General features: G+C 40.6%; 1 protein-coding gene across 1 annotated transcript in view; it reads left to right on the top strand.

Moving 5' to 3' along the window:
- The window catches only part of LOC115479043 (conserved oligomeric Golgi complex subunit 5-like), a 93,400-nt gene that overhangs the window by 66,627 nt on the left and 1,990 nt on the right, over positions 1-24,783 (top strand). Inside the window, exon 6 of the mRNA XM_030216757.1 lies at positions 21,634-21,758. Coding sequence (XP_030072617.1) covers positions 21,634-21,758 — 125 coding nt within the window. The remainder of the gene's footprint in view (positions 1-21,633; positions 21,759-24,783) is intronic.

Raw genomic sequence — 24,783 nt, 5'->3', positions numbered from 1 at the left:
CCTAGATGTCTCAACGCCACCTGAAATTAAATATGACCAAAACCGAGCTTCTCATTTTCCCCCCCAAACCCACCTCCCCGCTCCCCCCGTTTTTTTATTTCTGTTGATGGCTCTCTCATTCTCCCTGTCTCCTCAGCTCGAAACCTTGGGGTCATCTTTGACTCTTCTCTCTCCTTCTCTGCTCATATCCAGCAGACCGCCAAGACCTGTCGTTTCTTTCTTTACAACATCCGTAAAATCCGCCCCTTTCTTTCCGAGCACTCTACCAAAACCCTCATCCACACCCTTGTCACCTCTCGTTTAGACTACTGCAATCTGCTTCTTGCTGGCCTCCCACTTAGTCACCTCTCCCCTCTCCAGTCGGTTCAAAACTCTGCTGCCCGTCTCATCTTCCGCCAGGGTCGCTTTACTCATACTACCCCTCTCCTCAAGACCCTTCACTGGCTCCCTATCCGTTTTCGCATCCTGTTCAAACTTCTTCTACTAACCTATAAATGTATTCACTCTGTTGCTCCCCAGTATCTCTCCACACTCATCCTTCCCTACACCCCTTCCCGTGCACTCCGCTCCATGGATAAATCCTTCTTATCTGTTCCCTTCTCCACTACTGCCAACTCCAGACTTCGCGCCTTCTGTCTCGCTGCACCCTACGCCTGGAATAAACTTCCTGAGCCCTTACGTCTTGCCCCATCCTTGGCCACCTTTAAATCTAGACTGAAAGCCCACCTCTTTAACATTGCTTTTGACTCGTAACCACTTGTAACCACTCGCCTCCACCTACCCTCCTCTCTTTCTTCCCGTTCACATTAATTGATTTGATTTGCTTACTTTATTTATTTTTTGTCTATTAGATTGTAAGCTCTTTGAGCAGGGACTGTCTTTCTTCTATGTTTGTGCAGCGCTGCGTATGCCTTGTAGCGCTATAGAAATGCTAAATAGTAGTAGTAGTAGTAGTAGTAGTAGTAATGTGTTCCTATTCTGGATTACAGTAAAGATGTCTATAAGGTACCAGCAGGCACTCCTCTGGTCAGCAGAAAAAGCATTTGATGGCCAGAGGGCTCAGCTCAAGTATTTGCAGGTCTGGGCACCACCTCCAGTCCTAAGCCAGCAAACAAAAAGAAAAGTACAGAGCAGCCCTCAAAATCCTACAGATATATAGCCAACGCCCTCAGTAGCCTTTCTCGGGTAAGATTCCGAGCCCCAGTCCCCCACCGTACAGACCTGCGTCCAGCCCAGTTGCGTGAGGTTCTTGTAGGGCCATTCACTTTGAGGACATGTAAGCATGGAGCTCAGATACAATGGGGGAAACTTGCCAGTTTCATCTGCAGCCTCTCACGGCATTCCTTCACCTCCAGCAGCCAGATTTCCAGCTGAACAGACCCTGATAACCAACTTTACCAAAAGTAAACAAAACAACGTGAAGCACTCCCCCACCCCCACATGAGTCACAGCCTCTCTCCTGCCATAAAAGAAAGGATCTATTGCCCACCCACAAAAGAAATGAGCACTCATCAACTTGCCTCAGCTTCTTTGAGTGCAATCACTACTGGGGCTTCAGCAGACACAGGACAACACCACTCTGCTAGTGCAACTCCTACCAAAGTTAATCCAGGCTAACCTTTTACTGCAAGCAGCAAAGCGGCCCATTTTCCTTGCCCTCATTCAACACCTCTGACTACAGAAGGCAAAACCTAACCTAAATTCCTTCACAAGATATTACATAGAAAAATACAGAAACATAGAAAATGTAGGCAGATGAAGACCATATGGCCTATCCAGTCTGCCCATCCTTACCATTTTACTCTTCTTATCACTCCCTTAGAGATTCTATGCACTTATCCCAAGCTCTCTTGAATACAGATACTATTTTCATCTCCACCACTTCCACCATGAGGCTGTTCCATGAATTCACCACTCTTTCAGTGAAGATGTATTTCCTCATGTTACTACTGAGTTTGTCCCCTTTCACCTTCATCCTATGCCCTCTCATTCCAGAGCTTCCTTTCAATAGAAAGAGACTAGCCTCCTGTGCATTTATACTGCATAGGTATTTAAACTTCTCTTTCATATCTCCCCTCTCCCACCTTTCTTTCAAAGTATACATATTGAGATTTATAAGTCTGTCCCCATATGCTGATTATTTTATTAGCCGTCCTCTGGATTGACCATTCTGTTTGTTTATATCTTTTTTGAAAGTGTGGTCTCCAGAATTGTACATAATATTTTAAATGAGGTCTCACCAGAATCTTATACAGGTGCCTCCTCACCTCCTTTTTCTTACTGGCCATTCCTCTCCCTATGCACCCAAGCATTCTTCTATCTTTCACTGTCGCCTTTTCTACCTGTTTGGCCACCTTAAGATCATCACACATGAACACACACAAGTCCCGCTCCTCTTTTATGCACAAACGTTCTTCACCTCCTAAACTGTACAGCCCAAATGCCTGACCCTTCATTTTTTAGCACTAAATCTTAGCTGTCAGACCATTTCTCTAGCTTTGCAAAGTCCTATCTCATGTTACCCCCACCATCAGGGGTGTCCACCCTATTTCAGATTTGGTATCATCCACAAAGAGGCAATCCTTAGCAGACAGCCGTTCAGCAATATCACTTACAAAAATGTTAAAAAGAATCAGCCCAAGATCCAAATCTTACGACACACCACTGGGAACATCCATTTCCTCAGAATGAACTCCATTTACTACTACCCTGTGATTCCTTCCACTCAACCAGTGCCTAATCCAGTTAGTCACTTTAGGGCCTGTACCGAGGGCACTCAGTTTATTTATTAGTAGTCTATGCAGAACCATGTCAAAGGTTTTGCTAAAATCTAAATACACCACATTTAGCGCTCTCCCTCGCTCAAACTCTCTGGTCACCCAGTCAAAGAAATTAATCAGATTTGTCTGACAAGGCTGCCTCTAGTGAAACCATGTTGCCTCGGGACCTGTAATCCATTGGATTCCAAAAACTTTACTGTTCTCTGTTTTAAAAGCGTTTCCATTAATTTACTTGTCATAGAAATCAGACTTACCAGCCTGTAGTTCCCAACCTTTTCCTTACTTCTGCTTTAGTGGCAAGGGACCACATCTGTTCTTCTGCAGTCCTCTGGGACCACTCCCAACTGTAGAGAATCATTGAAAAGGTCAGCTAGCGGAGCTGCTAGAACTTCCCTGAGTTCCTTCAGTGCCCTTAGATGTGTGCCATCCGGCCACATCGCTTTGTCCACCTTTAGTTTAGCCAGCTCCTTATGAACACAGTCCTCTGAAATCATTCAGTAAATACTACTACTCCATTCCTATTTGTATTTGTCTTATACAGTCCTGCTCTTGGCCCTCCAGCTGTGATTACAGAACAGAAATATTTGTTAAGCAATTCCACCTTATCTTTATCAGCTTCTACATATTCCTCCCCTTCACCTTTTAGTCTCACAATACCACTTCACGTGCATTTCTTCCTATCACTAACATATCTAAAATATGTCATCCCCCTGTTTTACCATATTGGCTATTTTTTCGTCCATTTGCATCTTTGCTTTCCTGCTTACTCTACCAGTTTCTCTTAGCTTTTCCAGATATTGTTGCCTGTCTTCCTCTTGCTGCGATCTCTTTCATTTTATAAAGGCTAACCTCTTACTCCTTACCTTTTCAGCTACTACTTTTGATAACCAAAGTGGCCTCATTTTACTCTTAATTTTATTTACTTGCCTTAAAGGCCCTAGCTCCAGGTACTAAGAATGGAAGATAAACAAGATTTTGAAGGGATTCTCTGGTTATGTCACACACCATAAAGGACCCAAGTCCATTTCTCACATACTATGCACCAAGAGTTTCAGTTAAAAATCTGGTAAAATCCTTTCTCCATCCAGGCAGTAACATGATTTAACCTCAGCTCGCCCACTATTCTGTTGCTGTAGAGGCCACCAGAGAATGACATGGTGATGGTGACCTGCAGTAACTGTGGGGATGAGGACAGAGTCTGTGGGGACAGGGCGGGGATGGGAACAGAGCCCATGGGACAAACTTTGTCCCCATGTCATTCTCTACTTTGAAGGTTGTTAATGAATTGGACAGTTGTTTATGTTTGAGTGATGCAGACAATGATGTTTTCATATTTTGGAAAAAGTGTTCACCACATCTGGCAAAATTTGCACGGGAGATCCTATGCATTCCTACTACCTGAGAAGACATTTTATATTGCAGGAAGGACTGTAGAAGACAGGAGAGCTAGTCTGAATTCTGAGATAGTTGTTGACATTATTCATCCACAGATTAAAGAATCATAACAGTGCTTCATGAGGCATATTTCTCCCAACTAGGGCATACAGAATGGGTTGTATTTTGTACCCCTGAGCATTTAAAAAGGGTGAATTAAGGTTTCTTGGGGTAGTAGAAGTCAGCTATTGTTCGGGTTGGAAAGGTAGAGGGTGTTGGTGGTGAGGTTATTATAGTTGCTCGTTGTTGTTTTTTATTTGTGATTTATAAACAACAGTTGCACAGAATATTGCTCCTTTGTATACTTTAATAAAAAGATTTAAATATAAAATCATTAGTGTTCAAGGCTTCTGCAGATGAAGACAGAGCCCGTGAGGATGGGGACAAACTTTGTCCCCATGTCATTCTTTAGAGGCCACTCTAAAGAGATCAAGGAGCTTCAAGTCCTTGTTTCAGTTCCTCCAGGCAGGGACTCCAAGTGGGAAAGGTTTGCGAAGGATCTATTTTTGGCACTAGAATTGCCACTCACCAACTCAGAACCTGCATTATTTCCAATGCTCTGAATTACAACAAGTGCTAAGTCCCACCTCTGAATCCAATGAAATCTATGTTGCTTCATCAAAAAGTTCAAAATGAACTCATCCAGGACCATCCTCCTTGTGCAAGGAAGCAGCATTCTCCCTTTCAGCCACAGTGAGAACACACCAAGCACTGGAAATCCTCATCACGAAAGAGAATATCGGCTTTAGTTCTGAGACAAATCCTGATATTCATTGGGACCAAGACCATTTTGTCCCAGGATACCTCCAAGATATTCAGTATTTGAGCCGTCGGATTGCCTCCATTTGCACCATCTCAGCCAGATTCATCCTCAAATTACTAGGCCACAGGGCAGCAGTGATTTCAGTACTCCCCGTAGCCAAATTGTGCTTGCAGCCATTCCACTGGTAACTCAAAAGTTTCATTGGGACTAGCATCTCAAGTCCTTGTCAAAGGAAATGTATATAGTACCAAGCAACCCTTAACCTGATGACAGGACTTGTCCAATGTAGAAAAATGGGCATATTTTCGCCAACATTCAGGGTTCATTTAATTTTTGATAGGCCGTCTGATAGATAAATGTTCCAAACATTTTACCATACTACAGTAGTTAAATTGTTGTACAGTAGTTGAAATAACGGTGATCTACAATCTATAGAGAAAAAGAAGGAAACGTTTGACATTTTGCTGCTGCATTCTTAGACCCCCAAAGCATTGTAACCACATCCTTCAGAAATTAAATGCCGTATTAAAAAGGGAAGTTTTAAGTACAGATTTGAATTTTGAATGTGAGATTTCTAAACACAGGGATAAAGGGAGACTGTCCAAAGTGTGGGTCTGTGACACAAAACATTGAATCTCTGAAGATATTCAGAAAAACATGACAAAAGGAAAGAGTACTCAGAAGATTCTATTAGGATGAGCAGAGAGTATGTGTGGTAGAGTATGGGGTGATATTTCTGGAAAGAAAAAAGTTGTAAGTAGTGTATTTTATGTACTAGTGTCAATATTTTAAAGATTATATGAGATTAGGTGGGCAACCAGTGTTCCACCTTTAAACGAGGGATGACATGATCAAATGTTTTGGTGTTAGAGATCAATTTGACTGCAGTGTTTTGTATGAGTTGTAAACGTTAAATTTCCTTTAAGTAGATACCTTTAAATAAATGCTGCATTATTATATTTATTGTATTTTACTTATTGGGGTTTATTAACCATCTTTATGAAGAGATTCACCCAAGGCGGTGTACAGCAGGTACAGTTTAACATAAAACTTAATTCTGTTAACAGCATAACAATAGTAGAAATGACCAAATGTAAACATAGATTCAGCTATTTTTAGCATCCTAGTAGGACGTAAAGGCATTGTTGTTTAATCACTAACTATTAATTACTCTACTCATTATTCATATAAGACAATTTTATATTCTGAGCTCCTGAAGCTGAATTATTGCACTTCTTTAAAATCCACTTTCATCACCATGGCAGAAAGTGCTGTCAATCAAATAGACAGCACACAAAAAAATCTTTTTAGAAAAGCTGTGACTTCTTCATATCGGAGCTATACTGTTCAATATTTAAATGAAATATATTCTTACTCTTGCAGTTTGGTTATGCAATCTGCGCATAGTTCAGACAGAGCTACAGTACCATGTACATAGTCAAGATGTGTAAATTCCTGGGAGTGTAACAAAATATACAGTGCTTTCAACCAAAGAAGGTTTCATATCAAACAAATTTGACATAGTTTGTAAAAAAAAAAAAAAACATTTGCCTGTAACAGAGGATATGTTTGTGCGAAAATTCAAGTTGAAGTTTACTATGATATCCAAAACTTTTTTTAGTCTCACTGATAGCAATTTGTACACTAGCAAAAGGTTTGTTATTCCTTTGAGAATAGTAAAGCCTTTGTTTTATTTAAGCTGCATCCGGTTATTCCCTAACCAATCAGAGGCATCAATTTAGAGTAAATTGAAACAAGATACTGTGCGTTATCAGGATTTATGGCTACCAGAATTTGTCAGTTCCAAGGTTTGTATCAGATTTGCCAGTGGAACCATAAATATATTAAATAGAGAATGTGCATTGAGTGATCGTTGTGAAGCACTTAAAATTAGTGCCACATTTAAGTGCCATGACACTGAAAACAGAGTTTGACTGTGGGAAGCTACAACATTAGCACAGAGCCATTTGTGCAGAAACAGATATTTTGGTGCATATCCTCCATGAAGGAGTGTAAGCACACAAAGGCTGGTTGCAAAAACTTCATGCCAGCAATTTGGTTCTGAAGATTCCAGCACAGATACTCCATGCTGAAGTTTGGAAACAACTGTTGAACACTGTGTTTTTTGCACAAATTCCAATCAAAATTGCCGGCCAGAGTCTTGTGATGCTTGTGGGTGCAGTGACAGTAGTATAGACAGGCTTAGAAAGATCAGGTTGTTGTCATAATAGGAGGACCTTACTTTTTCAAAAAGTTCAAACATCTAGCTTCTAAATTGCACTCAGTTACCAGCAAAGATGCAGAGGAAGACATCACCAAAGATTCTGGTAACTGAAACAAATGAATCATCATTTTCCACATCGCTTCCTACTCATAGAATAGCATCTGCTGAAAGTAGCATGATATCTGCTTTCAAAAATTATTTTGTCATTCTGCCAGGCACAAGCTAAGGATGCCTCACAGAAGTCTCTTCTTACTTCAGCCCAGATTTGCTTTAGCTGAAAGATTGAGAACTTCTATGCATCAAATGGAGTCTCTCTATTAGTTGTTCTGAATCTAGACACCTGAATGTTGTTTGTGGGGTTTTTTTTTTCAAGCAGACTCTGAGGAATTTTTTTTACCAACCAGAGGATTCAATAGATTCTCCTTATCTCTAAGAACCTTCCTGATGAGCAGAGGAAGAATTGTCTACTGGTTTATCAGCTACACAATTAAGAGCTGATAATTAGCAAGGGAAATATCATTTACTATTTGGTTTCTCAAAATATTTAGAAGCATCTAAAGAGATAACAGCTGTCTCTATATGCAGATTATTTTTGATCTTTGGACATTAGCCTGGAAAAATCCAGTTTGTTCTTTTAGTATTCAAGAGAGTTTGACATGTTCTGACTTTAATAAGACCCAACTGGCACATAACTCAGTAGTATTAACGTCAGCAATGAGAAAAGCATAGGAATTGAAGGATTTTTCTTGTACTCCTTTTGGCAAGGATCCTAAGATATTGGACCAGATATACTGATTTCTAGAACAGCAGCTCATCAAGTCTATATGTGGCAATACATAAATACTTGCTTGCAGAAGATGTAGTCCATTGTGACACATTATTAATGAACCAAAGCCAGTATATATATATATATATATATATATATATATATATAGTTTTTTAATTTTGCTCACACCTTTTTCAGTAGTAGTTCAAGGTGAGTTACATTCAGGTACACGAGGCAGTGGAGGGTTAGGTGACTTGCCCAAGATCACAAGGAGCAGCCGTGGGATTTGAACCGGCCACCTCTGAATTGCAAGACCGGTGCTCTAACCACTAGGTCACTTCTCCACTCCGTTATTGCCTACATTTTCCAGAGCTCTGGAAGTTGCTGACATGGTTTTGTGATTTAGGACTCTGAGGATGTACAGCACTGTACTTTACTTTATAAACTGGCTGATTTCTGTACATACAAGAATTTGGTGGGAAGGTCTAATAAACCATTGATACAATTAAAAACCATGTATGTACCTTGCAAGCTTGTAGAGCAGCCATCTACTAGCAGGTTGTCAAGAGAGGTTATTGGCTCAGGTAACACTCAGTTCCTCCTTTTCATATGCATTCTCTGCAGAGCCAATCATCTGATCTGGATGTCCTGAAACAGAAAATTCAAGCATTGGAAGCATAAAAGCTACCATACTGACTTAGACTTAAGGTCCATCAAGCTCAGCAGTGGTCAATCCAGGTCACAAGAACCTGATAGGATCCCAAAAAGTAGCTAACTTCCATGCTTCTAATCCCCAAAGATAAGTTCTGGCTTTCTCCAGACACCTCCTGCTTTGATAACTGTTTATAGACGTTTCCAGCAGGAACTTGCCTACACCTTTTTTAAAACCTAGCTATGCTACTGTTTTTTTGTGGGGTTTTTTTCCATTTTTCTCTGGCAGTGAATTCCAGATCTTAATTGTGCATTGAGGGAAAAAAATTATTTCTACAATTTGTTTTAAATGTGATACTTTTTAGAATGTCACATGGGGTCGCATTTTCAAAGCGCTTAGATTTACATAGTTGCATAGTAACCTATGGAACTTTAAGAGCTTTGAAAATGAGCCCCATGGTCTTTGTAATTCTTGAAAAAGTAAACAACCAATTTGCATTTACCTGTTCCACTCCATTTATGTTTTCATAGACCTCTTTTATATCTCCATTCAGCCATCTCATCTCAATTCTGTAGATCCCTCTCTAGTTTTTTCTTATAGAGGAGCCTTTTTTTTTTTCATTTTTGTTCATCGTGCTCTGTTGTTTTTCTAATTCTGCTATTTCTGTTGAGATTCTTTGACCAGAATTGCACACAATGCTCAAGGTGTGGTCACGCTGTGAAGCAATACAGAGGCATTTTAGTCTTTATTATATGTTCCTTTCCTAACAATTCCTAACATTGTTTGCCTTTTTGGCTGCTGCATACTAAGCCAAGAATTTCAATGTATTGTCCATGATGATGCCTAGATATTTTCTTAGATAATGATTCCTAGTATAGAACCCAGCTATAGTTTGACATATTCTTCCCCTTTGTGTATTACTTGCACCTGTCCATATTTAATTTCATCTGTCATCTGGCTACCTAGTTCCCTAGTCCTTCTACAATTTCTAACAGTCTGTTTGCTTGTTATTTAACAATTTTGAATAATTTTGTGTCTGCAAATTGTCCAATTTCGAGATCATTTATAAATATGTTAAAAAGCATTAGACCCAATACAGATCCCTGGTGTGTGTCACTGTTTATCTTCTTTCTTTGAAAAATCTGATAGTTTACTTTTAGGAGCTATAGATTAGCTTGGCTCAGATTGTCAGGTCTTAGGGAGGATGTCAGTGAAAAACTTGCAGACATTTCTTTATGGGGTTAGCCCAGTGGTTCCCAAACCTTTTCAGTTCATGGTACTCTTCGTGTCCGAGCAAGTTTTCACGCCCTCCCCCCCCCCCCCCCGACCACACTGATCTTCATCCTCCCCACCACGCCGATCTTCGCCCCCTGACCACACAGGTCTCTGCCCCCAGCCACACAGGTCTCCAGCTTTTTCTCTGCACAAATATAACAGTGCCAGGGTGTCCCTATAACCAGCCCCTCCAAATGACACACTGATTATGGTTTATAACAAATTACTATTCTGCACAAGCCAGCATTTTTAAAAATATAAGTGAGATTAAATTAAAAAATGCTACCAACAATAAGGAATGAGAATTCGGATGCAGCAGCTCATAGGTTTGCATTTTTTCGAATGGGAAGGTAAACAGAGACTGACCTATTAACTTCAACTTTTTGATTTCATCTGGTCTCCTGTTTTCATTAGGTTTTCAAAGCAAGACTAAGCCTCCTTGGCAGTCATCTCTGCGAGTCCCGTACACCTCCTGACCCCTGTCCCCAGTGGCCGTGACAAAAAAAAAGGTGCGGGTCTGCAGCAGCCTTCAGGCATTCACTGTCGGCTCTGCTGGTCCTCTGTCCCCGCTGATGTCAACTTCCAGTTCCGGGGGCAGAGGACCGGCAGAACTGACAGCACATGCTTGAATGCTGCAACTGCCCCATGCTTGGTTTTTTTGTATTTGATTTTTTGCCACTGCTATGTTCAGTAGTGGCTCGGGTGAGAGGGAGGTTGGGATTTGCCGCAGCACCCCAGTGAGTGCGCTGGGGTGCACCAGGGTGGTGCGGTCCACAGTTTGGGAAACACTGAGTTAGCCTTTTTGGGGAGAAGAGCAGTGACCATAGACTTCATTAAAGTGTGCTGTTTTGTGTTGCAGATAAGAACAGCATTTATGATGCTTCCATAGCAAGGAAAACGTATTTAAGATTTCATTACTACCAGTGTCTGAGGCAGCAAGCCCATCAGTAGACCTTGACAAAGGGACAGAAAGCAATCCAAACCTCAATTGCTGCCAAAGCCAAAAAGTTTGCTTCTTTCTGAATATGTTGACCAGAGATAGCACCATCTCCCGTGCATGACCAATATCCCTCCCTGTATGAGGAAGTTCTAGTTGTTGTTTTTTTTCCAAGTACTGGTTCCATGTCACTATGAACTGTTATGTATTAAAAGTACTAAGGCAATGATATTCTCTGTAGTAATGCACATTCTCCCAAGCTATCAATTGCCAATATTAGATACTCAAGTATGATGTCTTGGCTCCAAATGGAGCTTCAGGCCTTAAACTCTACAGTGATAGAACCAGTTCCTGCTGCATAGAGATATTGAGGGTTTTATGCCATGTACTTCTTCATACAAAAGAAATTAGGAGGATTACATCCAATTTTAATCTCAGAAATCTCAATAAATATCTAGTGAAAGAAAACGTAAATTGAATTCCGCAGGAGCTTCATCCATTTCACTTTACTCTTAGCTCACTACCAGTACAAGTTGGTCTCCTTTGGCTTTTTGGCTGTGCCAATGCCTAGTTGTAGTAGCAGCATAGTTCCATAAGCAGAGAATTCAAGTCTTCCCTTACCTGAAGAATTGGCTATTAACAGGCCTTTCCAATGAGGCAGTAAAGCGAACTTACTCACCTGTAGCAGGTATTCTCCGAACACAGCAAGTCGAGTATAGCAAGTGTTCTCTGAGGACAGGAAGCCAAGTATTCTCACAAATCAGTGATGTTCCCCAAAGGAGCCCCAGTGCGGACACTTTATTTATTTTGGATTTTACTCGCACCTTTTCAGTAGTAGTTCAGGGTGAGTTACATTCAGGTACACTAGGAAGTTTCCTGTCCCAGGAGGGCTCACAATCTAAGTTTGTACCTGAGGCAATGGAGGACTAAGTGACTTGCCCAAGATCACAAGGACCAACAGTGGGATTTGAACCGACCACCACTAGTCCACTCCTACACTCCATTCCTAGAAGAAGCCTTTAGTAGGCCCACAGTGTGCATGCGTGACTGCCTTCCCAAGTCATGCGGGACCTGCAGTTGGATCCAAAAGCATAAAGAATACAACTCCTGCTCAGAGATGAATGTACGATACTCTCTGGGTATTTAAATATTAACACCCCTCCCCCCCACCGATGAAGCATTTTGCAAAACCAAGATCCTTTTCGGGGGAAATGTTTTGACAGGAAGCATCCTGATCAAAGAATTAATCCTTGGTGTTAGTGACTGAAAAAATATAATGCGCTGGAGCACCATTTCACCAATTCTCAATTTACAGATACGTAACTGGTTTCAATTTTTTGGACTGTAATTTAGATAAGCTTTTTGAATAATTCATTGAGGACTATGAAGTTTATAGTTGGAGAATGGTTGGGACATTTGTTGAGAACTTTAACTCAAACCAAGTGATATGATGAAAACAGGGTTCAGTAGTCTATTTAGACACAAAATGCACTAATATTGTTTTTGAGCACTTATCACTTATTTCACATATATCCACACCCTTGTCACCTCTCATTTAGACTACTGCAATCTGCTTCTTGCTGGCCTCCCACTTAGTCACCTCTCCCCCCTCCAGTCGGTTCAAAACTCTGCTGCCCGTCTCGTCTTCCGCCAGGGTCTTTTTACTCATACTACCCCTCTCCTCAAGACTCTTCACTGGCTCCCTATCCATTTTCGCATCCTGTTCAAACTTCTTCTACTAACCTATAAATGTACTCACTCTGCTGCTCCCCAGTATCTCTCCACACTCGTCCTTCCCTACACCCCTTCCCGTGCACTCCGCTCCATGGATAAATCCTTCTTATCTGTTCCCTTCTCCACTACTGCCAACTCCAGACTTTGCGCCTTCTGTCTCGCTGCACCCTATGCCTGGAATAAACTTCCTGAGCCCCTACGTCTTGCCCCATCCTTGGCCACCTTTAAATCTAGACTGAAAGCCCACCTCTTTACATTGCTTTTGACTCGTAACCACTCGCCTCCACCTACCTTCCTTCCCGTTCACATTAATTGATTTGATTTGCTTACTTCATTTTTTTTTTCTATTAGATTGTAAGCTCTTTGAGCAGGGACTGTCTTTCTTCTATGTTTGTGCAGCGCTGCGTACGCCTTGTAGCGCTATAGAAATGCTAAATAGTAGTAGTGATATGTGAGAACTTATAATAATTTATTATATTAAAGTGACATTTTTGCCTGGAATATATTGTTTTGATTCTGTTGTTCATTGCAGGATATGTAAAAAAAAAAATAGTGGTTCTCCCATTATTTTTTTTATTTATGTTCTTATTAAAGAAATCTAGTTGTAATTGTGGCGTATGAGGACCAACATTCTATACAATTATAAATAATTTGCAAGGTTGCATCAACACAGACCACAGTTTCCATGAATAAGATGCTTTTTTAAGCAGCTTCTACCAAAACTCTCTTAAGTGTATACTGAAACTTCATGGGTCTTTATCAACAGTGGCTCAGGAGCAATGCTGCTTATGCTGTACCTTTTTAAATTCTCTATTTTTAATTTTGAAATAATTAAAAAAAACACATGGGGCATAATATATTCTTAATAAAGGTTTAGTTGCTGACATACACATATCTAATATATAAAGACTCGTATTCTAGGCATCCATCATGGCCTCCAAGTCATCCATATCAATAATAGATATAGCGTCTCTCAGTGATTTTATGTCTCTATTAAGAACTATTCCTCTATACATAGAACATAACAACATGTTATGTTGCCCTATTGGCTCAGACCAAGGGTCTATGTAGCCTAGTATCCTGTTTCCAATATTGGACATACCAAGTATATAACAACATAAGAATAGCCATACTGGGGCAGACCGTTGATCCATTTTGCCCAGTATCATGCTTCAAACAGTGGCCAATCCAGGTCACAAGTACCCAGCAGAATCTCAGATAGTAGCAAGATTCTGTGTTATCAATCCCAGGATAGCAGTGGCTGTCCCCATTTCTGTCTCAATAGCAGACTATGGACTTTTCATCCAGGAACTTGTCCAAACCTTTTTTAAAACATACACACTAACCACTGTTACCAAATCCTCTAGTAATGAGTTCCAGAGCTTTAATTATTAATTCATTGAAAAAATATTACTACTACTACTACTTAACATTTCTAAAGCGCTACTAGGGCTACGCAGCGCTGTACAATTTAACATGGAAGGACAGTCCCTGCTCAAGGAGCTTACAATCTAAAAGACAGGTGTACAATCTAAAGACAAGTGTACAATCTAGAAGACAGGTGTAAATCTAGAGACAAGTGTACAATCTAAAAGACAAGTGTAGAGTCAATCTGATAGGGCATACTATATTTCTCGAAAGGTTAGGTGCCGAAAGCAGCATTGAAGAGGTGAGTTTTAAGCAGAGATTTGAAGATGGGTAGGGAGGGGGCTTGGCGTAGGGGTTGAGGAAGATTGTTCCAGGCATAGGGTGAGGCAAGGCAGAATGAGCGGAGCCTGGAGTTGGCAGTGGTGGAGAAGGGTACAGAAAGGAGGGATTTGTCCTGTGAGCGGAGGTTACGGGTGGGAACATAGGGGGAGATTAGGGTAAAGAGGTAAGTGAGGAGCTGCAGACCGGGTGCATTTGTAGGATAAGGAGGAGAAGCTTGAATTGTATGCGGTAACTGATCGGAAGCCAGTGAAGTAACTTGAGGAGAGGGGTGATATGAGTATATCGATTCTGGCGGAATATAAGACGTGCGGCAGCATTCTGAACGGATTGAAGGGGGGATAGATGGCTAAGTGGGAGGCCGGTGAGGAGTAAGTTGCAGTAGTCAAGGCGAGAGCGTCAAGGTCATGAGAGCGTGGAAAAAATATTACCTCCTATTTGTTTTTAAAGTATTACCATGTATTTCAGTGTCCCCTAATCTTATTTTTGAAAGCATACACAATCGATTTGAATTTACCCATTCTATACCACTCAGGATTTTGTAGACCTCAATCATATCCCCCCTCAGCTATCTCTTTTCCAAGCTGAAGAGCTGTAACCTCTTAAGCCTTACCTCGTATGAGAGGCATTCCATTTCCTTAATCATTTTGGTTGCCCTTCTTTGCACCTTTTCTAATTCTGTTATATCTTTTTTGACATACAGTGACCAGAGTTGTCTGAAGTGTGCTCTTATTAAAACTCATGTTAAAACTCATGCCATATAAGTGACTCAAACAGCACAATTACTCCAAAAGTAAATAAAAAAATTATTAAATACCACAAATAAGATTGCTAAAAAGCTTACATGCCAAGTAGGCTACATTAGTACTCGGCAATACTGCAAAAATACAGATAAAACTGTGGATTTAACTGCTATTCCTTAAAAGTTTGACTATGCTCACATGCATGATTAAATTTAAAAGCTATTCAGAAAAATCTCTATTTCAGAGATGTATAAATTATAATTGTTGACTAGTGGTACTGTATCATAATTTCTACCCTTATATAGCCAAAAAAACTAACACCTCATGTAAACATTTATTTATTTATGACTTTATATACTGCCTTTAACTGACAAGCAGGACAAAGTGGTTTACTTTACTTATAATAATGTTTAAATTAAAAGAAAAGAACTACAATAATTTTGAGAAACATTCATAAGAGAAACATTCATAAGTGAAACATTCAAAACACAGCAGTACAATTAATTTCTTTTTACTTTCTCTCCCAGGCACCGCAACCCAGTGTGCCTTCTCAATCGCTCATAAATGCATGTTGAAAAAAACATGTCTTCAACAGGGATTTAAAGGTCTTTAAGTTGAATTCACCACACAGGGATAAAGGTAAAGATTTCCACAGATGAGGAACGGCATAGCGCTCAGTACACCCCCATCATTCCAAACCTGGAACAAGATGATAATTGAATGATAATCATAGCACCTAAAGCAATTCTGATAAACTGATTCTAATAAAAAAATTTTTTTACTTATGTTAAATGATGCATTGATGAAAGATGTAATATTGATCAAATTGCCATCAGCACTCATTCAGAGTTCAGATCCCTACTCATCATGGGCTGGTACAAATGCTTGACTCCACCGATTTCTGATTTCAAAGTTAAAAAATCAGCCAAATGCTTCACTCCTCCGCTTTTCGATTTCAAAGTTCAAAACAATCAGCCAAAGTTCAAAAAAACCGATCCACTCCCTCCATATAGCTGTCCCACTGTTTTGAATCTTCAAGAGTCTCCCACATTATCATAATATGTATTCAGTCACAAACAGGGACTCTCCCCAACTTGGTCTGTGTACATCCCAGCCAGTGCAGAGAAAACCTTTTAAAAGTAACACTATGGGGCTCATTTTCATTTTCATTTGCTATTTTAAATGCTAACAATTTTTTAAGATGCTGAAACTTCATGGTTGGAATGCGTATGCGTTCCAATGGCATCATGCCGCGAGTGAGACCATCACAATGTGCCACAATCAGCAAAAACGGGAAAATTGTAACATAAACACTCTCTGCACATTAAAAAAAGCACCAACTTGTTCATATTTTGATTTTAAAGAAACATATGACGCAATCCTATTTCAAACTCACACCAGTTGTAAAAACCTGGATTACCCACATGCACTGATTTTGCATATAATCAATAACGGGAATAAATGAACACAGGGATATATATCATGTCAAGGACAGGGAGGGAGATCAAGCTCTTTACTCAAGCCCAGAGGAGTCACAGTCCTAATACCATTTTTTGTTCAGTCTTTATGAGCAGTTTGTCCACATTACCTCCTCTCCAAGTTATGGCAGATCTCTGTAATGTAAAAAATTTGTAATCTTCAAAATTATGGTTTATTTTCACAGAATGCGCCACCAAAGGTTTAACAACTAACTTTCTATTAAGAGCACTATCACGTTTTATCAATCTCTTGTTAAGTGCTTGCTTGGTCTTTCTTATATACATAAGTTTACATGGACAGATAGCAAGCATAAATCACTTTCTCTGTTTTACAATTCAAGAAATGTTTCAAAATGTACTCTTTGCCAGTGATTGGATGCTGAATAGGTTTCATAATCATATTGATTTAGCAAACAGAGCAGTTCCCGCATGGATAATGACCACGTGGCATTGTTGCTTCTGGTTTCAGAATTCTATCCAAATGCTGATGGAACAAGAATGTCCTTCAAATTTCTACTTGTTCATATTTATCATTGTTTTTAGTTTTTACCCCTGAGACAGCCCTGAGTGGATGAAACATGGACCACGTCGGGTACTGTTTTCAGATAAAGAATTGTTCTTGAAGCATTTTGTTTGGGATGTGCTTTTTTGTGCATCATTTTTCATTTGTCCACATTAAATTTCATCTGCCATTTTCCTAAGGCCTTCCTGCAATTTTTCACAGTCTGCATACACTTTGACAACTTTGAATAGTTTTGTGGTGTCTGCAAATTCACCTTAATTGTTCTCATTTCTAGATCATTTATAAATGTGTTAAATAGCACCAGTCCCAGTACAGATTCCTTGGGCACTTCGCTATTCACCCTTCAATACTGAGAGAAATGACCATTTAACCCTGGCCTCTTTTTTTCAGTTCTTAATCCACAGCAGAACATTGCCTCCTATCTCATGGCTTTTTATTTCTTCAGGAGTCTGTCATGAGGGACTTTGGCAAAAGCCTTCTGAAAATATAGATACACTACATAACCAGCTCATCTTTATCCACATGTTTACTTTTGCCTTCAAAGAAATGAATCAGATTGATTGAGGCACGACTTCCCTTGGCTGAACCCATGTTAGCTCTGTCCCACAAAACCATGTTTGTCTAAGTGTTCTATAATTTTATTCTTCATAATAGTTTCCATTGTTTTGCTTGACACTGGCTTCAGCCTTACCGTTCTGTAGTTTCCCAGATCACTCCTGGAGCCCTTTTTAAAAATTGGCATTACATTGGCCACTTCCCAATCTTCAGGTACTATGGACGATTTTAATGGCAGGTTAAAGATCACTAACAGCAGATCAGCAGTTTCACATTTGAGTTCTTTCAGTACTCTGGGGTATATACCATACGGTCCAGGTGCAAATACCTGATAGAGTCCCAAAATGTAGCAAGATTCCATCCTACTTAAACCCATGGATAAGCTGTGGCTTTTTTCCGAGGTTTACCTTAATGACGATTAATGGACTTTTCCTCCAGGAATTTGTTCAAAGCTTTTTAAAACCTAGCTATGTTAATTGCTTTTACTACTTGCTCTGACAATGAGTTCCAGAGCTTATCTATACATTGAGAACATATTTGCTCTTTTTTTTTTTTTTTTAATGTGCCATTATGTAACTTCATGGAGTGTCCCCCTAGTCTTTGTATTTTTTTGAAAGAGCAAACAATGGACTTGCATTTACCTATTCCACTTCATTCAGGGTTGTATACACTTCTATCATATTTCCCCTCAGCTGTCTCTTCTCATAGTTGAAGAGCCCTAACCTCTTTAGCCTTTCCTCATATGAGAGTCATTCCATCCCCTTGATCATTTTGGTCACTGTATTCCTTAACTTTTCCAGTTCTATTTTATCTTTTTTGAGATGCAGTGACCAGAATTGCATACAGTACTCAAGTGCACTCTCACCATGGAGCGATACAGAGCTTAATGATATTCTTTGTTTTACTCTCTATTCCTTTCCTAATAATTCATAATGTTCTGTTTGTTTTTTGGCTTTTGCTATACACTGAGCAGGAAATGTCCACAATGACACCTAGGGCCCCTTTTACAAAGGTGCACTAGTGTTTAGTTTACATGAAACGCAAAGACACCCATTATATTTCTACTAGCCGTTAAGCCTGTAACAACGGGCTAGTTTTTTGTTTTCCTATGGTCTCCCCCCTCCTACCCCGGCCACCAACCCTGCTCTCTCCCCTGCCCTCCCCCCAGCGTCTGTTTCCCTCAGTTCCGCCCCCTCCTTCCCTCCCTGCTCCCTCCTCCTCCGATTTCCACGCCCATGTCCAAGCCCTTCTCCCTATTGGGCTGTACTGCTGGTGGAGGCGGGGCTTGGACTTCTACACTCTCAGCGTTCCGACTCTTCTGTGCATTTGCAGGTGAGTCGGTCACTTGCCGTTTATACGTTTGATGGGCAGCTTAGCATTTTTTCACGTGAATTTTTAGCACGCACTAAAAACGCTAGTGCTCCCTTGTGAAAAAACCCCTGTAAATCTTTAACTGGTCAGTTGTTCTATGAACATTTTTTTAACAAAAAATATTTATTTATTTATTTATTAGGATTTACACTCCAAGGTCAAAATGCATGACACAGTTTGGTAAGTGAGCCTTGGTGTTTTCTCTGGAGAGGACTAAAGCCCATAGAAAGTCCACCTAGCCTTTTTTTTTCTTTGACCTAAACAGGATGGGGACTGCCATCAACAAACACACTCTTTTAAATTGGCTAACAGATTGCATTTCCTTCATTTATGCCCAGAGAGGCTTGGCTTGAGGGTCATGTCACACCTTACAATTTTTAGAGCTATATGGCTGCGTCGGTAGCCCCCCTCAAGTCTGCCTTCATAGAAATAATTTGCAGGGTTGCAACACGGTTTTCTATTCACGCATTTACATCACATTATATTGTTTGGAACAGGACTCCCGATGTGACAGTTGGTTTTGCCAGAGAGTTGTTCAGAATTTGTTTGGCATTCAGAATCCAGCTCCACCCCCAGGTCCATTTATTTCTCTTTCAGGATGCCGCTCAAAAAAATAAATAAATGTGTATATAAATATATATACACATTCACACACACATCTATATATAGTGTTCATTTATGCTATATTCCTTCTACTTGCCTGTAGCAAAGTGATATTTATTTATTTATAAAGGTAGTCTGTAGCTAGGGAGTCTCATGTGTAAAAATGATAACCTTCTTGTCCTTGGAGAAAATGGAGTTACTTACCTGTAGCAGGTGTTCTCCGAGGACAGCAGGATATATATTCTCACATATACTCCCTCCTCCCTTTGGAAGTGAATTCTGTTAGCTAGAGACTCGATGGCCTAGGTCTCATGCGACAGCCGCAGGTGAGAAAGTGCACACGCAGCACATGTGGTGAACTCTCGAAGAAGCTGTATGGCTATTCCTGAATGGTTCTCCATCAGATAACGTCACTCTCATATGAGAATATGTATCCTGTTGTCCTTGGAGAAATCTGCTACAAGTAAGTAACTTTGTTTATTGTGCATTGGTAAAGAAGACGACAAATAGACAAACAACAAATAAGCGCAACTGAAAAAGATAATATAGAGCAACTGTGCAAAAGATTGCATGAAGAGGCATATAAATGGGTGTCGGCGGTATTTTGAGGCAACAGTGAAGGTGCCAACTGATTACATCAGTGCAGAGCTTGAAGCCCACAAGCCCTTGATTACAATCCATAAAGTACACAGTGCTTCTAAAAATCATTAATGATAGTCTGAAGTAGTCTAACCAGTGGAGACACATTGGCAACAAAGCACGTAGTGGGTGGAGTGGATTAGTAGCCTAGTGTTTGACGTACCAGGCTGACAACTAGGGAAGCCTGGTTCAGATCCCATTGTTGCTTCTTATGGTCTCAGGCAAGTTACTCAGGGCTTGTTTTACAAAGCTGCACTAGTGATTCCTGTGCGACAAATGAGAGGAAGACCATAGGAATAGAATGGGCTTCCTCTCATTTGCTGCACCGAGAATCAGTAGCGTGGTTTTGTAAAAGAGGCCCTTTGTCCTCCATTGCCTCAGGTACAAAATTAGATTGTATGCCCTCTGGGTACAGGAATTACTTAGTGTACCTGAGTGTAACTCGTAATTTTGGGTTAAACTAAAGTTCTTGCTACAGCTTCCAATGTCTGTTGGCCTGCTGTTTGTTCTGCTGTGCTTGCATTGCAGATCTTCTGCCTCTCTTGTCTTTCTCAGTAAGTAAATATAAATATATTTGGACTTCTACAATGCAACAGTCCTTTCAAAATGTTCTTTGTTTAATACAGCTTATTTGCCTACTCTAGTTGTAATAAGGATGGTTTCTACCAGGGGCGTATCTGGACTCCGGCGGTAGGGGGGGCCAGAGCCAGAGAGAGGGGGCACATTTTAGCGCGCCCCCCCCCCGCCGCCGCCGCCGCCGCCGCCCCCACCGCCGAGCCCCCACCGCCACCAATGACTTAGTCTCTCCACCCCCCTCCCGCCGCCAACCCTCCCCCGCTGCCGTTCTTACTTTTGCTGGCGGGGGACCCCAACCCCCGCCAGCCGAGGTCTGCTTCCACCTGCCGCTGCCTTCAAAACTTCTTCTTCAGCCGGCGGGGGACCCCAAACCCCCGCCAGCCGCCCCGCGCTGTTTAAAATTCATCTTCGGCCTCCGTGGCCGTGCTGCTGGGATAGGCGGCGCTGTTGAAATCCACTTCGGAGTCTGACGTCGCAGCACGTACAACGTACAACGACGTCAGACTCCGAAGTGGATTTCAACAGCGCCGCCTATCCCAGCAGCACGGCCACGGAGGCCGAAGATGAATTTTAAACAGCGCGGGGCGGCTGGCGGGGGTTTGGGGTCCCCCGCCGGCTGAAGAAGAAGTTTTGAAGGCAGCGGCAGGTGGAAGCAGACCTCGGCTGGCGGGGGTTGGGGTCCCCCGCCAGCAAAAGTAAGAACGGCAGCGGGGGAGGGTTGATGGCGGTAGGGGGGTCCAGGGCAAAATCTGCGGGGGCCCAGGCCCCTGAGGCCCCACGCAGATACGCCCCTGGTTTCTACAGAATTTGATATGTTCATAGCAACAAATACTACACGCGTACAAACTTAATATTTTGACTGCATGTTGACAGGCAGCTTGTGATTTGCTTCGAAGAATAATCCGCATCCGGTATCTCAGCAAGAGACTTCAAGGACAGCTTCAGGGAGGAAGCAGAGAAATAACCAAAGCTGCTCAGAGTCTCAATGAACTTGGTAAGTCATTTTTTGCCTTTATTTGCTGACATATTTATTGATATTTAACGTGAGTGAAAATTGCTGTAATTGGGATAATCAGGCATGGATATAAAAGAGGAGGACTGAGAAGATGGGCTAAAAATAAAATAAATTTTAACCTCCTCCTCCCAATAAATTGAAAAATAGTGTTTATAGCCTGGAATTGGCATCAAGTAAGCTCAAAAAGTATGCGGTCTGTAATTTGCATTCTCCTTCTGTTTAAATGAAGTACTAGGACTGGCCAGTGGCAACACTATATTTGGTTTTTTTTTTCCCCCCTCAAATTATATTTACAGACCTTAATGGAATCTAATGATGCTCTAAAAGCATTGGTAAAGGTTTTTAAATAGGCTTTCTTGTCTTAAAAAGGAGCAAGGGATACATTTCATAAAATGTTTGTACTCTGTGTTTGTATTCCAGTCTATACCCTGTGTTGATATCTTCAGTTGGCTTCTAAGTTAAAGAGTTGGAGGGTGGTAGTGAGAAAACTATGCTTGACCACTCTAGGGTCTATAGGGGGTAGGATTAAACCATAGGGTAACAAGGCATGGTATGGTATATGCCTTTGCATTTTGTGCCTGAGCCAGGGTTCTATTTCAAACCTCAGCCTGGGTCACTTATGCTTCATCTGAGAAGGTGCCTGTAGCAGCATGGGCTCAGAGAATTAGTGTTGTTAACAATATTTTGACATGGTTCAGAGGCTTTCTGACTGCTAGATCTTATAAAGTCAGACAAGGTAGAGATTTTTCAGACAGATGGAGTAATCCCTGTGGAGCACCTCAGGGTTCTTCCCTTTCACTAATGCTGTTTAATGTCTGTCTTCACACATTGGGTGCTGGACTAGCCAGGGCTGATTTTTCTATTCATAACTATTCAGATGACTTCTTAGTGATGATTCCTGTTTATTCTACTTTAGCACATATATCCGCTATGGTGCATGATTGTCTTAAGTTGATTAATTCTTGGATGAGGAAATTTAAACTTATCATGAATAAAATTAGATTTTTGTTGTTGGATAATAAGCCAGATCCTTTGATTATGTGTTAATAGACCTTAAAAAAATCTTCACTTTCACCCATGATCAAAATCTTGGGAGTTTATTTAGGCCAAACCTTATCTTTGGACCATCATGTTAATACTTTGATAAAAAGTTGTTTCTTCTTGATGAGGAAACTAAGGCGTATTAGAAATACTTTTGAAATTAAGCAGTTTAGATCATTATTGCTTACTAAATTAGATTATTGTAATCTTTTATAGTTGGGTGCATTGAAACAAATCATTCAAAACTGCAGCGAATTCAAAACATTGTAGTAAGGTTGATTTTTTTTCTCTGCATAAATATGGCAGAATTTTGACTTATTATATGGAACTGCAGTGGTTGCCTATTGAGGCTACAATACAGTTTAAATTTTGTTGTGTGGTGTTTAGAGTTTTGTCCAGAGTACTTAATCTCATTTTGCATTTATCTCACTTAATAGGTCTAAAAGAGTTTGCAATTATTTCTCTTTTACTTTTTTACCTATTAAGGGTATAAAAAGAGTTAGTCTGCACAAAACCTTCTGACTGTTCAAGCTATGAGGATTTGTTTTAATCATTATTTTTATTTTAGGAAAAAAAACCCTAAAAACCTAGGCTTCTAAACAGGATTCTTTTGTGTTTATCCCACACATGTTTGAACTCCATTACCATTTTCATCTCCACCACGTCTCATGGGAGGGCATTTCATGTATCCACCACCCTTTCCGTGAAAAAATACTTCATGACATTACTCCTGAGTCTGCCCCCTTTCAACCTCAATTCTTGTCCTCTAGTTCTACCACTGTCCCCTCTCCGGAAAAGATTTGTTTGCAGATTAATACCTTTCAAATATTTGAACATCTGTATCATGTCACCCCTATCTCTCCTTTCCTCCAAGGTATACATGTTCAGGTCGGCAAGTCTCTCCTCATAAGGTTTGCAATGCAAATCCCATACCATTTTTGTAGCTTTTCTTTGCACCGCTTCCAGTCATTTTACATCTTTAACAAGATATGGCCTCCAAAACTGAACACAATACTCCAAGTGGGGCCTCACCAAAGACTTATAGAGGGGCATCAACACCTCCTTTCTTCTGCTGGTTATACCCCTCTATGCAGCCTAGCATCCTTCTGGCCAACTTAGCACACCATCACAGGTCTAGAAAAAAAATGTGCACTCAATATTAAATGTCCACAATTCTCAATCAGAGTATAACACCACATGTATATCCACAGGCAAAAAAATGTATATCAAATGATATTCTCCAAACAAAAATTGTTCATCTAATCCATTTAGCTCACACTTTCTTCAATTAGTGCAGGAGTATATCACAAACTAATGCAATTTTTGTGTAGAGGAGCTGAAGAGTTGTTGGAAGTCTATGCAAGACATAGCAAAATGGCACAGGGTCTCAATCAAAGCATCAGTTTCCTGTTGCCCAGGGGAGAATACCGCAGACTATCATACCAATGATAACCTCCACTACAGACCCCAGAGTAACTACTGTTCTTCGAGGATGTCAGGCTAGTTGTATTCTCGCAACTGGGTGACCTCATTTGACGGAGCTCGGTGTGGACGCTGACTAGTGAGATGAATGTAGAAATTTCTAACAGCATACCACCATGCATGTGCTGGTGCCTTTGCCTGATGCACGAGCGCAGGTCCCTTAGTCTACTTTATAGTTAATTGTATGAGCTGAATTGGCCTTTGCTAACACTTCACTCACACTCTCTCTCGGAGAGAGAGAGAGAGAGATAATATCTACTGGACTTGGCGATCGGCTTGACGGTATTATGTAAGCCACATTGAGCCTGCTAATGGGTGGGAAAATGTAGGATACAAATGTTACAAATAAATAAATTATATATGTATATATATATATATGTATGTATATATGTATATATATATGTATATATATATATATATATATATATATTATATATATATATATATATATAATATACATTTTTTTGTGAAATGTTTTATTAAGA

Source organism: Microcaecilia unicolor, chromosome 10, assembly GCF_901765095.1.
Source record: "Microcaecilia unicolor chromosome 10, aMicUni1.1, whole genome shotgun sequence".
Classification (NCBI taxonomy): Eukaryota; Metazoa; Chordata; class Amphibia; order Gymnophiona; family Siphonopidae; genus Microcaecilia; species Microcaecilia unicolor.
This window is presented reverse-complemented; position numbering and strand designations above follow the sequence as displayed.